Genomic DNA, 15,465 nt, shown 5'->3' with positions numbered 1-15,465 from the left:
TATCACATCTGTGTCATGGTATTGTGTATTGTGAGAGCTCAAAACAGATGAGCTGTGGGCAGTGGATTTCAACCCTTCCCCTTGTAATTCTATTCCAGATTCTGTTTTTTAAGGAACATCCGTGCCTTTTTTTTCAAGAAGACAATGCTAAACCATATGCTGCACAAATTACACAACTTAGACTTAGACTTCATTTATTGTCTCCTGTACGCAGAATGGAATTTCGTTGCATTGACTCGCAAAAATACATAGAAAAATAAATAAATATAGCATGTAAGTACAAATACAAAAATCTATGAAAATTTAGCAGCATGAATATTAAGTATAGATATATCACATAGATACACAATGTACATCTTCAAAAATATACACACCTTATGAAGTTAGGAATATGTAGAGTGTGAAAAAGTAAATAACTAGTACTCAGTCAGAGTTTCCTTAAATTGACCAAGGTTTTAGGAGTTTAACAGTCTAATAGCTTGGGGAAAAAAACTGTTACAGAACCTGGTGGTCCTGCACCGCATACTCCTGTATCTTGCACAAAGGCATGGATGTGGAAAAAAGGGGACCGTTAATGGACTCGACCCAGACTTGTGATGAGCTCTAAACAAAACCATGTACGATTACTACGATTACTGAGAACTTTGATAAGAGTGTTTATTAATGTGACAAACAGCTGAATAAACATCATGTAATCAATACTAGTAGTATTGATTAACTCGCTGACTAGTTAACTGACAGCTTGACTAAAACTCAGCTACTCCATGTAATACAGTCAATCTCCATGTAATACTGTCACTCACGTTATTCCTAAATGTAGCCCCGCCTTCTTATGATAATATAGCAGAATAAGGCTTAAAAACTGACTTATATGGGAAAAGAATAAAGGCAATAAAAAGAGATGAGGCAATTTTTTTCAATGGAACATACTTAAATGGGCAGAGCTACATATCCTACAAACTGCAACCGACCAGCAGAGGCACTAGACTTGTGGTTTCTTCACTTTTAAGAGACGATGCACTGTTCATGCTTTGGGTTAAACAAGGATAAGACAAAATGTCATCCTCTTTTTTTAAAGAGAGGTATTCAATGCGAAAATAAACTTGTTGAGCTATTACAACCTGCCTTGTAATATAACTGACTTGTAATATATTGGGCTTGTTACAACATATGCTGTAGAATTTGCAAATCAGTATTTTGGGAAATGCCACCCCCTTTCATGGTTATGATCAGAGTCAATAATTTAAATTAGAGCTCCTGTTTCTATCTGCCTGGTGTGGAATGTCCCCCAGGCTCTTCTAGACCTTTAAAAGAGAGAGACATAAAAATGTATGAAGTTTATTGGGTCACTTGCTAATTCCATTTAATTCCATAGATTAAGCCTAAACTGGTGTTTTTTTATAATAACACTAATCTTACTTCTCCTATGTGGACAAATTGGAGACCATACACATATTTTTTGGGATTGTCCAAAGATGAAAACGTTCTGGGAAGGAATCAGAGAGGAAATATTTAAATATTCTGTCCTGGGAGTACTCCTAAGCGAGCTGTTAAGCAAATAAGTATTATATATTTTCAGAATTGTGGTTTTGGTAGCAAAAAAAAAATTATTACTATATGTTGGTATAAACCTTTACCCCTCAATGTAAATCAATGGAAAGAAAATAACAGCAAAGCTAAACCTAACCACTGATTTACTTAAGAAAAGGTGGTAACCATTGTTAATATACATGTAATTGACATTAAAGCCTGTTATATTGTGTTTGTGTACATGTATATATGTTTATGTGTGTACAGACAAATGAATTTTGGAGCATTTTGGAGTCACTTTCATATGTGGTCCTACATCAGATACGTATCCAATCTATGGAGATGCAACATAAATGTATCTTTCTGCTTTTACACATTAGCATTAGCGCTTCGTGCTTCTCTCTCGTATCCACAACACATCTCTTGGTGCAGCTGTGCATCTATAGCTGCAAAAACAGCAAAAGCAAACCGCCTGGCCTTTTTTCACCTCCTCGACCTGAGCATGAACTTCTGAGCAGCTGTTTACTCTCCACTCCAGTGATGCTCCACATATGAGCTGCTAACTCATCCATTTCCCTTTATAAAGCTACGACTCGTCTCTCAAAGAGTTTTTGTGTTGTTGGTGAAGAAGGAGACGTTTGTACAGGTATCAATGTGCAGCATGTGAGACGTTTCAGGAACAGATTCGTTCACACTACACACAGATACAGATCACTTACATTTTTGAATGTGAATCGGTCAGGATAGCCAAATCTGATCTGAGCAAAAAAACAGATTTAAAAAACGTGGCTTGTAATGTGAACGTAACCTATGGTAGCCGGGGGAAATGACTACACACTGAGGGTGAGTGTCAGAAAGGTTTTGATTACAATATAGAAAAACAGTATAAAAAAAAAACTATCATTTTGTGATCAGTATCAAATTCAGAGTATCGTATTGTATCAATATAGAAAAGATTATATGGCAACAGACTAAATTCAGGTATTACTCCAGTTTATTCAACCAAAGATCCGATTTTAATATACTGTATTTTCATACATAAGATACATTATGCAACACTAGTAAGGAACAAGGGTGTAACCATATTTTCCTTCTAATTCTTGCCGCTGGGTGATGGTGGTGGTGGGTAACCAAGTTAAGCGAAGCTAAGCTAAGTAAACTAAACTGTAATTCTTAGGGAAAAAACATTTTCTTTTAAAGTCAAAAGAGCACTGGATGTTAATCTACACAGATTTCTCTCTTTTCCAGATTTCCACTAAGGCTAGCTGTGGTTAGCGGCTAATGCTTCCCAACAGCGCTACACTGCAGAACCCTCAGCTAGCGGTTCATCCCACGTAACTTGTTTTAACACAATAAATGCTAGGCTACCTTCCAATGAACTCACCTCTGAAGGGTGAAAGAGCTAGCGCTTAGTGTGGTTAGCGGCTAATGCTAATGCTGCTCCAGCAGTGCTAGCCGGGGTTAGCAGCAGACTACAGTCCGAAAATACTTGCCTCTGAAGGGTGAAACCTTAGCGTGGTTAGCAGCTAATGCTAATGCTGCTCCAGCAGTGCCAGCCAGGGTTATGTGCGGTTACAAACTTGCAACCTGACTGGTAGAATTAATTCATAATGCTCACCAGATTATAAGGAACACTGACGGTTTTGGGAAAATCAAATGTTCACCTAAATCAAAGTAGTTCAGGAACATTTGGAAATATTTAACATATTATATTTTCCACAAAACAGACTTAACTGATTTGAAACTAACTTATTTCAAGCTAATCATGGGTTTAAAGCACATGCACACTTAACCTGCATTTTCTTCTTCTCTGCAGAGAAAACGCTAAGCGTGTTAAATCCTGTTCTACATTATCTGAGGTGTGTGTTGAGCTACTGCTGTGAGTCCTGCCAGAACGCTGTCGGGCGAAGTGGGCGTGCACTTTAGTAAGAAATTACATCACTTACAGTAAACCCTACATGTCTTTACACTCAGTTAACTCTTTATTCCTCTACAGTATGACTTGAGAAAACCTTTCTAACATCAAGTGAAGGTTTAATAACAGTAACTTTATTTCCCAGTATCCTCCCATACCACGATGACTCCACACACAAATTCAATGGTCTTCTTCCCCAAGATAAAAGGCAGGACTCATCACTGAAGATGACCTGCTGCCATTCTGATTCTGATGGCAAATTACTGGGTCCTTAAAATTACTTTGAATGAAACTTGCAACTTATCAGCTGTGGGCCCTATCGTACACCCTGTGCAAGTCGAGTCTTAGTCTTTTTAAGACTTAAAAGCTTGATCAGGTGGAAAAGTAGCTTCTAATGCATGAAATGCATTTATGATTCCATGCATCAAAAATGTTTGATGCAGTATGAGGCGCAGTGTGTGTGTCCAAATTATGTAATAAAACTAAAAATCGATAAAAAAAGGAGATACTTTCATTATTGGACAGCAAAATGTTACTATCTAGGAAGTTATTTTGAGTGAAACTTATCAGCTTTGGGCCCTATGTTACACACTGTGCAAGACGCATTGTGATGCTCTTTGCTATCTTACTCCCCGACAACAGTCTATTTTCAATACTGCCAGAGGTTAAATAAAAAATAAATCTACACTGATGTGTGTGGTGGTCTGGAAGTTAGGTATATGCAGGTAAATTTCTGCCTTGTTTCTATCTTGCTCTTTGGAAATACAGGTGCGCCACTGACTGATTAAAACCCTGACAACAGTCAACAGTCAGCCACCCAATCCTGTCTTAGACACACTGACATGCCCTAAATCCATCTGCGCAATGCACAATTGACCTGTGCACTTAAATTGGGCCTTTTGTGTCTCTAGGCCTTACAGTTCAGTCTGCATGACTGCACATCCAATAGCATCCCATAAATGTATAATCTATCAGGGATGAAAGGTCTGGTGATGTAGCTGGACATGACATTGTATCTCCAAGTGTTTGAAGGCAAGCTCATGGGATGGCAGCAGTATGTGGATGAGCATTGTTCTATTGGAATAGCACTGAAATTGGTTGATCTTGACCTTTTGACTTTGGAGTCTTTGAACAAAGAAGTTGAAATAATAGAAAAAAAATAATTTCTACCAGTGTATAGTATATGCATTGTTATTATTTCTACTTTTATGTGGTAACAGTTTCTGTAAAAATCTGGATCAATACAGATTCATCTTATCTTAAACCTATTAGACCCTGTGTCCATTACAATGGAAATCATATATTTTATTTAAAAAATGATTTGTTGGACGAGGCACCAATTAAGGCCTGTTGTTTTAGAATAGACCATGAAAATTTGATGCCATTTAAGGAGCAGTTTGTGTGACCAAATGGTGTACTAAACAAAAAGACAAAAGACATTTTACTATCTAGGGAGTTACTTTGAGTTTGCTAATTTTGCCGTGTAGGCAGGTTATAGTGATATTGACCCCAATGACCAGAATAATGTTTTTTTATTTTATTTTTATTTTAATATATCGTTAACATTATCCTTTCAAATCGTGCTGCCTTTGATTATGTCATCAATTGTCTTTTAACTGGGCTCTTTTAGCCGGGGGTTAAACCGCGGGTTAAACAGCCTCATTGGCTAAATGGCTTTTTTTGTTCTTCTTTTCTCTCTTTCTCTGCTCAGATGCTCTTTCTCCCATCATCGTGTTTTTGTTGAAGGAAAGGGGTGTAAAAAAGCCAATCAACAAAAGGCTCTTTTAGCACCGTCCGCCGTCTGAAGCCTTTACCGGTGCCCTCGCCTGCTTAACATGAAAAACAGCCGAGATAAGCGGCCATTCTTCCAGCGGCAAAATAAAAGTCCTCTCACAAAAGTCCGACATATCATTTAACGTCGCCTCAAAGAAGGGGAAGAAAGGGAGAACGGCCTCAAAAAAGAGAGAGTTTCATTGTAATTGAGTCAAAAGAGCGGACATTCATGAGTACAGATGCCCTCGACTAAAGAGGGAAAGAGAGAGAAAGAAAGAGAGAGAGAGACCTAGACAGAGAATGAGAGAGGGAGAGGCACTGTGGCTTTTGTCTGGGAGTGGGGGAGAGGGAGGGCCGTGAACACCATCCATCAACCGCTCTGAAAGTGCGAGGAAATGTCAAAAGAGGAGAAGCATATGGGCCGGACTGCTCCGAGCCCTTGTTTCAGTATGGCGAGCAGCGGGGCGCCTAGCGGCCTCCGCTACGCCGTTAACGCCACGGGAACGAGGGGTGGTGGGGGGGCTTTGGGGAAACTGGACCAAAACCGCCTGGTTTTATATGGCTTTCTTTCTCTTTTCCCCCTTTTCTAGCCCAGCCCCAGATTGCTGTTTCTCACATAAATTTCAGCCCCAATGGGCAAACACACACGTCGCCGGGTCAAGAAGCCAAGACACGCTTATAGATGCTAAACAGGCGCGAGCGAGCCCAGGCCGACGCTGCCGCTTTGAAACGGAGCCCAAACAAAAAAGCAGAAGCAAGAATTGGGATAAAACGAATGAAAGAGAAAGAAAAAAAGAACGAAAGAAAGGAAGAAAGACTGAGGCAGTTAGCGTTCGCTAAAAAGCTAAGCGATTTCTGGCGTTTGGGCCAAGGATTTGGCAGCTCTCCAGTTTTTAAACAAATCAAATCAAGTCAACTAGTTTTTATAGTCAAAACTGCTTATATATGGGACATATAGAGAATTGAAATTATGTTACTCTCCTTCCAAAAGTTACAAGAAGTACAGCAACATAAAATTATAAATATAAAAGAATAATTAAAAAACCCTAAATGTACAATACAACAAGGTCACAGATATAGACATACATGAAACAAGAGACACAAGACAATAGTGCCATAGTGATGAAGGGGAGACTAAAGAGCGAATTACAGTACCACTATAAACATTAGTGCAAATATAGATGTTTAAAAGCTTGAGTCTGGTAAAGTAAACCAGTGCAAACTGTTCTGTAAATGTCACAGCTGTCAGTAGTTTGTAGGGGGTTTTAATTAATCGACCGTCAATTGGTTGGACTTGGTTAATAAGAATGTCACTCCTTAAACCAAAAATAACGACAAGTATAGGAGTAGGGCATGGAATACTGTATGGAGTACTATACCTATATAGGCAAAAATAAACAATTACTAGGACTACTGAAAATGACTAGAATTGATAGGGCAACAATTCTACACTGTTAAAATTAAGGTTAATGGGTTCATTTATGAGCTACAGTTTCATTTGTTTTATTTCACACTATTTCAAGTTTTTTATTTTGAATTTTGAGTTGAATAAGCATTTTTAGCATGCACTGTTATATATATAGTAATATGTATAATAAATTCTACTGACAGAAGCATAGTAACGTGAAGTAATCTAAGTTTTTCTGAATATTCTGGCTTTTTAATGTAGTTTTGCACCTACTTTAGCTAAAGGCAACTGAAAAAAAGTGTTTACTAAGGAAAAAAAATTGGGCTTGACTTTGGGCTGTTCTCCAAAATAAAAGCCTTAAGATAAAAAAAGATCTAAAATCTATAAGAATAGGACAGAAAGGCACAAATAAACAATTCTTATTTCTTATATTAATTCTATATCTATTAGTAATCTGAATAATCTTGCACCAGAAATGTATTAGAATAATCTTATCATAATTTCACCTTCTTTACCTGAGTAGTTGTAATTTTTGGGGCATTTACCATTACTTAAGAAGAAAACTAATGGTCATGGAGGGTTCGTAATAAAACTAATAATAATAAAGTAACCTATTTAGCCACACTCACAACAAGATAACTCCTCAAAACGTATACAAGTGTGGGTTTTACCAAGCCACACTCTGAGCTAAAACTTTATAATCTGCTGTTGTTACAATCTAATTTACATAATGCTGTCCCATGATATTTGGCATGTCATTGTAATAATCAACAATATGTTTAAACTATGTAATTTCCCATATAAGACTACAGTAATTCAATAAATCCTTAATGTAGAAAGAAATCTATACATAACAAAATTATATACATTTAATATAAGAGTAACTGACATGTTTGAAAATGTTTTTTAGATTTTACAAAAAAATGTTATTCAATACACCTTTAAAGCACATATGCATTGAACAAAATTGGCAAATCAATCTATTATAACTAATTTAAAAAGTTGTAAAAGTAGTATTTAGTTATAGAAGTATGAACAGTGGTTCATAATACTAGGTTTTATTTTGTAAAAAAACACTGAATGAAATAAAAATACTGTAAATATTTGTTAGTAAACATGTATAAATAGTATTTAAAAACATTAATATATGTTGCTTTTATATTATAAATTGTGTCAAAATAAAAGCCTTTGAACAAAAAAACACTGTGACGATTTATTTTTCAGATAAACGTTTTCTTATTGTACAAAAAGAGCAAACCAGTCACTTATAAATACTCAGTAGTTCATAGGGCTTTTATTTTGTATTTTTGTGTCAAAATAGAATCCTTTGGAAAAAATGTATCTCCTATAAATACTCATAAAACACTTTTTCATTTGTTTACCTGATTTATTATTATCATTAACATATTTATTACAAAAATACTGATTTGTATTCTAATACCATATAAAATCACTTACTATTAGAAACATATTTAAAATCCATAGTTTAAAAAATAAAAACTGCTCCATATTAAAACAATAAACAATTTCACACAAAGTCTTTCAGGCTTTAATTTTGCTGTGTCTCTCTGTCAGTCGTCTACATCGATCTCCACATCTTCATCTTCTTTATGAGCATCATCTTCATCATCATCGTCGTCGTCGTGTTCTCCAGAGCTGTGTTGACTTGTGTGGTCTGAGAAGGCCAGCGCAGGGGCCAGGCTCAATTTGTGCGCCAATTTCTTCCCGTGGTCCAGCTGAGAGGTCTCAGGGGCCTCTGGCCCTGAGGGGCCCCTGGCCCCGTCTCCGCTCCTCTGCAGGTCAGGCAGGGCGGTTGTGCTTCCCAGGGCTCTGGTGGATTCCACGTCCGCTCTCATCTCGTCCAGGTCCCGCTTCAGCTTGGCCCGGCGGTTCTGGAACCAGGTGATGACCTGAGCGTTGGTCAGGCCCAGCTGCTGCGCTATCCGGTCCCGGTCCGCGGGGGACAGGTACCGCTGGAATAGGAAGCGCTTCTCCAGCTCACACAGCTGGTGGTTGGTGAACGCCGTTCTGGCCTTTCTGCGCTTTTTCGGGTGGATCCTCTGAGCGACAAGAGCGAGTTCATCTTTACCTGTGGAGCGAAGAAGAACCAGAAGAACTTTATTATCAGGAAACCTGCTTAAATGGTGTATCTTATGATAAAATTAAGGGTATTAAAAAGAGTTTATCCTCTTTTATTTCTCTGATTTTGCTATTTATAGGTTTACATTTGAGTAAAATGAACAATGTTGTTTTATTCTATATTCTATAAACTACAGACAACGTTTCTTCCAAATTTCAAATAGAAATATTGTCATTTAGAGCAGTTATTTGCAGAAAAGGAAGAAATAACATTAAGAAATTGCTGAAATAACAAAAAAAAAAAAGATGCAGCGCTTTCAGACCTCAAATAATAATGCAAAGAAAACAAGTTCATATTCATAAAGAGTTTTGAGAGTTCTGAAAACAATATTTGGTGGAGCAATCACAGTTTTTATGCATCTTGGCATGTTCTCCTCCACCAGTCTTACACACTGCTTTTGTATAAGATAACTTTATGCTACTCACTCCTGGTGCAAAAATTCAAGCAGTTCAGCTTGGTTTGATGGTTTGATCTTCCTATTGATTATATTCCGGAGTTTTTTATTTATTTAGTAAAATCAAAGAAACTCATCATTTTGGGTATTTATGGGTACTGCAATTACATTGAGGTGTTTAAAAACTCCAGCAGCACTGCTGGAGTGTCCTGACCATTGAAGAACCATTAACTGAAACAGGATTACAATCTGTACTACCCTAATACAAGTGCTTCCATAAGCTCAAAAAAAAATGGGTTTTGAAACTAGCATAATGTCATAATGTGAAAATAAATCCTAAAATAAATTCTGAACGAGTCTCTCTCACCTCCCGCTGGTGGCGCCGCGGTGGTGACCAGCTCCATGGCTCTGAAGGTGTTGTTGGTGAGCTCCTGGAGGGCGCTGAGGGCTGAAGGCTCCTGAGGGGTTCCTGAACTCCGGCCTCGCACCTTCACGCTCCAGCTGACGCCCCTGCAGGTGCCAACTCTCGGTATGGATGGCTTGATGGACGGCTTGCTGAGGATGTCGGCGATGCTGAAGGGTGTGAGGGGCTTTGGAGGGACGTGGTCAGAAGATCTGGGCATCCTGGTCTTGTGATGAATCACCTGATAAACTCGGAGGACCTCAGTGGACGCCATTCCACGTCCAAGGCAAGGAAGATGGTTTCGAAGTTGGAAGAACGTAAAGGAAAGTAGACTTGGTTCTGGATGCTGAAAGGTCTTGAGATGTTCTTGAGATGGTCCTGAGATGGTCCTGAGATGTTTACAGCTAAGAGCAAGGTCTTAAAAAGTCACTAAAGAATGTATGTGGCTACTGGCAGCTGGTATCTCCAGATATTCAGAAGTCTTGCACTGGTTTAACTGGTCTCACTTCTGGACTCCTTAGCAGTGCAGTGTGAGTGTCTCACTCTGAGTTCCATTAATGAGCGAATCTGCATGTGGAGTAGGAGGAGCTCTGTTCAATAGATAGTGTCCAGCACTGTTCCTTTACACAGCACAACACAGTGTCCAAGCAGCCAATCAAACGAGAGAATGAGGCTTATTCATGTGCAGTGTGAGCCTGGATAAAAGTCATACGTTAATCAGACTTTTAGATATCATGCCTAAATTTTAAGTTATTTTAATTGATTTTTTGGGGGTATACTGGTTGCTTTCCAATAGATTTCTTCGCTTTTTTATTTAATTTAACAAAATTAAATTTAACATTTAACATAAAATTAGACGGAGAAAGAAAATGCTATAGAGTAAACAGTATACAGAGTTAGCAGCATAATATATAATCTACAAATTTTCCGTATCAAAAACTAGGTCTCCAAAAAGTGTCAAGATTGTGAAAACTTCACACTAGACCTCAAGCAGTTTGGACTGTGTGTCTCTCCACTCTTCCTCCAGACTCTGATCCCTTGATTTACAAATGTAAATGTAAAATGTACTGATGATCAGTGATGGTTTGGAGAGACATGTCATCTGCTGGTGTTGATCCACTGTGTTTTATTATCAAGTCTAAAGTCAGTGCAGTTTTATTTTCCCACAAAATCTTACAGCACTTCATGCTTCCCTCTGCTGACAACTTTTATAGAGATATAGATTTCATTTTCCAGCAGGACTTGGCACACTGCCCACACTGCAGAAAGTATCAACTGGTCATCAACAATAAACAAATAAACGCTTAAAATAGATCACTCTGCGTGTTTAATACTTCATCTACATATCTACATAATATATGAGTTTTACACTTTGAACTGAATTACTGAAGTAAAGTAAACTTTTCAGTGATATTCTAATTTTTGGATTTTTCTGTAAAATAATTTAGCTTTGTATGAGTCTCAGCTTGCCTACATGATTCTATAACAAGTAAACCCCTTTAATAGGTATAGAACCATTACGCTGTATAATATCTAAAACAACTAATTTTGCTGTATTTCTCCAGAGACCCCTCATTGTCAGATTCATTTTATGAGAGTAGAAGACTTATTAGCAGGCAAGTACCCCACACACACTCCCGGCGGGGAAGCCCCCGGCACCCCCACCCAGAGAAATATGGAAACTGCCACAATCATCAGCACAATACACTCCACACAATACACACACATTTCCCTCAGTGTGTGCTGCATGGGGATCAGGGACAATACGGCCTTCACACACTGCGGCGGCCTGCAAACCCCATACTGAGAGAGTCTGACAAGCAGGTCAACACACACACACACACACACACACTCTCCTCTGTGATTGAGGGCTGGGCTATAGATAGGCCTAGAGTCTGATGTCTTTCTTAAGGTCTGAGTGCTTGTGATTGGTGGTGGGTTACTCACATTAGTGTTGTTTGGGGAATTTAAAACCCTTAAAGATTTAGGAATTCTTTTGGTTTCTTCTTTAACCTTTTATTGAACTTCTAGTTAAATATTTGTTTCAGTACCTACTATGAATCCTCCAGTACCTACCGTGAATTTCTTTCAGTACCTACTATGAATCTCTTTTTGTACCTACTATGAATCTCTTTTAGTACCTACTATGAATCTTTCAGTAGCTATTATGAATAATTAAATAAAAAACTATGAATCATTCAGTACCTACTATAAATCATTCAGTACCTATTATGAATCATTCAGTACCTACTATAAATCATTCAGTACCTATTATGAATCATTCAGTACCTACTATGAATCTTTCAGTACCTACTATGAATCATTCAGTACCTACTATGAATCTCTTTTAGTACCTACTATGAATCTTTCAGTAGCTATTATGAATAATTAAATAAAAACTATGAATCATTTAGTAGCTATTATGAATCATTCAGTACCTACTATAAATCATTCAGTACCTATTATGAATCATTCAGTACCTACTATGAATCTTTTAGTACTTATTATGAATCACTTTCAGAAACTATTATGAATCTTTCAGTACCTATTATGAATCATTCAGTACCTACTATGAATCTTTCAGTACCTACTATGAATCATTCAGTACCTACTATGAATCTTTCAGTACCTATTATGAATCTTTCAGTACCTACTATGAATCATTCAGTACCTACTATGAATCTCTTTTAGTACCTACTATGAATCGTTCAGTAGCTATTATGAGTAATTAAATAAAAACTATGAATCATTTAGTAGCTACTATGAATCATTCAGTACCTACTATGAATCTTTCAGTACCTCCTATAAATCATTCAGTACCTACTATGAATCATTCAGTACCTATTATGAATTTTTCTGTACCTACTATGAATCATTCAGTACCTATTATGAATTTTTCTGTACCTACTATGAATCATTCAGTACCTATTATGAATTTTTCAGTACCTACTATGAATCATTCAGTACCTATTATGAATTTTTCAGTACCTACTATGAATCATTCAGTACCTATTATGATTTATTGTAGTACCTACTATGAATTTCTTTCAGTGCTTTCTATGAATTGTTCAATACCTATTATGGATCTTCTTCAGAAAATACAATGAATATTTCAGCTATTCACTATGAATTATTTAGTAATTGATTTATTTCAGGATCCACTTCAAATTATTCAGACACTACTATAAATTGTTCAGTAACTCCTATGAAACTTTTTCGGGTCCACTATGAATTAGTTTCCAGTTACTACTATGAGTTTTTTCATGATCAACAATAAACTATTTAATAACCACTATGAATTATTTAGTAACTACTATGATTTTGTTAGTAATCCACTATGAATTATTTAGTAACTGCTATAAAGTATTTAAAAAGTTAATAATTACTATGTGCAGCATTACTTTGAATTATTTACTCATCCACTATGAATAATTTAAAAACCTTTATGAATTATTCAGTGCCCACTATTAATTATTTACTAATTGGTATATAATATTCAGTAACTGCTGTGTATTGTTGACTCCTCACTGTGGTTTATTCAGTAACATCTGTTACTTAACATCTACTACAAACTATTCTGCATCCACTATGAATTATTTAACAACTGCTTAGAATTACACAGTAACACACTTTGAATTATTCAGTAACTATTTTGAATTAAGCAGTTACCCACTATGAATTATTCAATATCCACAATACTTATAAATTATACTATGAAAAGTTTGAATCTAAGGTTTTTTTTTCTTATACAACATAGTATATTATTTCTTATATATTTCGTATATCTTAATATTAAATAGGTTTTTGATCATATTTTATAACTGAAAGCTTTTAAATCAAAAAGGACAACATTTTAACTATAAAGACGCTTACCCAGTGTTGGTAAATGGCTAAATGGCTGTTTTATGTTAACTAAACCTCTGCAGATAACTGACAGTCTCAGTCTGGCTGAGCTCTGTGTTCTGCATTGAGACTGTCAGCCAGTGATCAATCACAGACCACAGGCCTTTCATTAAACACACTGAATTATCACAGTCTATAAACAGAAAGAGAGAGAGAGAGAGAGAGGGTGCGAGAGGGAGGGAGGGAGAGAAAGATGCAAGGTGGTGATCACCCAACATCCTGGCCACACAAACTTTTGTTTCTGGCGCTGAATGCAATCAAATCCTCACAGCAGTGCCACAAAATCTAGTAGAAAGTCTTCACTAAGCAGTAGAAACAGTTACTCCAACAAACGCCACCGATTTCAAAAGAGTGTTTTGCGAACAGGAGAGACCAAAATAGATCATTGTATTTTGAAGATAGTAAAAAAATGCATTTCAGCATGAAAACCTTCCTTATCCAATCTGTGAAATATGGTGATGGTAGTATAATGCTTTAGATCTGTTTTGCTGCATCAGGACCAGGGCAGCTTTCCATCATTGATGAATTCTAAACAATAAATTGTGAGCTTAATCTCAGGAGAAAGTGGGCCATACAGCAAGACGATGACCCTAAGCATGAAAAACGTTATGAAGGCTACCTTCATAAGTTCTTTGTAATGCATTAATAAGCATTGACTAATGCACTTATAAAGCAATATTTGAGCATGCTGACATGCATATTATATAAAAAACTTAACAGACATGGGAGACGAGAGAAAATAAGGCTGATTAATTCTGCTTAATGAAGGTGTTATTAATGGAACGTGTGCTAGTTGAAGGCCTCAAATACATTAATAGAACTAGTGATGTCATGTTGTGAACAACAGCATAAATATTCAAATATTGCTTTAAATAAATATTCATTATTCAATGTTAATAAATGTGTTATAAAGCCTTTATGGGATTTCTAAACATTCTAAAGGATTCTCAAACTTTCATGCACTACAATATATACAGTATTTCTGCTAAGAGACCACTTAAAAAGGAAGAGTTTATTTTATTTTACCAAATTAAAAACCTCTGGAATATAATCAAGAGGAAGATGGATGATCACAAGCCATCAAACCAAACTGAACTGCTTGAATTTTTGCATCAGGAGTGAGTAGCATAAAGTTATCCAAAAGCAGTGTGTAAGACTGGTGGAGGAGAACATGATGCCAAGATGCATGATAAAAACTGTGATTAAAAATCAGGGTTATTCCACCAAATATTGATTTCTGAACTCTTAAAACTTTTTAAAAATGATTTTGATGAGGTCTTAGAGCTCTGCATTTTGTTTTTGTTAATTTGAGCCATTTCTCATTTTCTGCAAATAAATGTTTTAAATGACAACATTTTTATTTGGAATTTGGAAGAAAGGTTTATAGTTTATAGAAAAAAACAACAATGTTGATTTTACTCAGATATTTATACATATATATATATATAAATAGCAAAATCAGAGAAACTGATTCTCTTAACTTTTTTTAGAGCTGAGAATCAACTAGGCCTGTCACAATAATTGCAATATCGATTTATCTTACAATAAATGAACATGACCTCAATCATTTTTTATAATAGTGATATCGTCTATTGTGTTTATTTGTCTGTTTGTTCACACATATATAACAGTAAACAGTATTTTATCCAGTCATGCTTTAACTGTGACGCCATACACACATATAATTCTTAAACTAATTATAATAAATGGTTATTTCAGATTTAGTTGTCTTTAAAAAGTGTATAATTGTTTTTTATGCTGTTCTGTTTTCATTATTTCAGTGGCATTTAATAGTCTTAAAGTTACAAAAAATATCGTGTATCGCAATAATTTCTGGGACAATATATTGTCTACCAAAACATCTTATCGTGACAGGCCTAGAATTAACACAATACATTTTGGAATAATCATTAGAAATGGAACAAAGCCATAGAGGCCTGGACTAAACTAATCTTAGGAATACCATGCTTTTACTAATCACACACACACACACACACAC

At 36.3% G+C, this 15,465-nt stretch overlaps 1 protein-coding gene across 1 annotated transcript; it reads right to left on the bottom strand.

Moving 5' to 3' along the window:
- Positions 1–7,902: 7,902 nt before the first annotated feature.
- On the bottom strand, positions 7,903–10,119 carry lbx1b (ladybird homeobox 1b). The gene is made up of 2 exons (XM_007246711.4): positions 9,528–10,119; positions 7,903–8,715 (listed from the first exon to the last, which is right to left on the bottom strand). Exons 1-2 carry the CDS (start codon positions 9,835–9,837, stop codon positions 8,198–8,200), a joined length of 828 nt encoding a protein of 275 aa, XP_007246773.1. The 5' UTR covers positions 9,838–10,119; the 3' UTR covers positions 7,903–8,197.
- Positions 10,120–15,465: the final 5,346 nt, after the last annotated feature.

The sequence above is a fragment of the Astyanax mexicanus genome, chromosome 21, assembly GCF_023375975.1.
Source record: "Astyanax mexicanus isolate ESR-SI-001 chromosome 21, AstMex3_surface, whole genome shotgun sequence".
NCBI classification, from domain to species: domain Eukaryota; kingdom Metazoa; phylum Chordata; class Actinopteri; order Characiformes; family Acestrorhamphidae; genus Astyanax; species Astyanax mexicanus.
The sequence above is the reverse complement of the archived record's forward strand: the minus strand, read 5'-3'. Positions and strand labels throughout refer to the sequence as shown.

Coding starts and splice junctions, on each gene's coding strand:
- lbx1b (XM_007246711.4), bottom strand. CDS start 9,837: ATGGCGTCCACTGAGGTCCTCCGAGTTTATCAGGTGATTCATCACAAG. Junction 8,716..9,527: donor CGCGGCGCCACCAGCGGGAG/GTGAGAGAGACT, acceptor TTCGCTCCACAG/GTAAAGATGAACTCGCTCTT.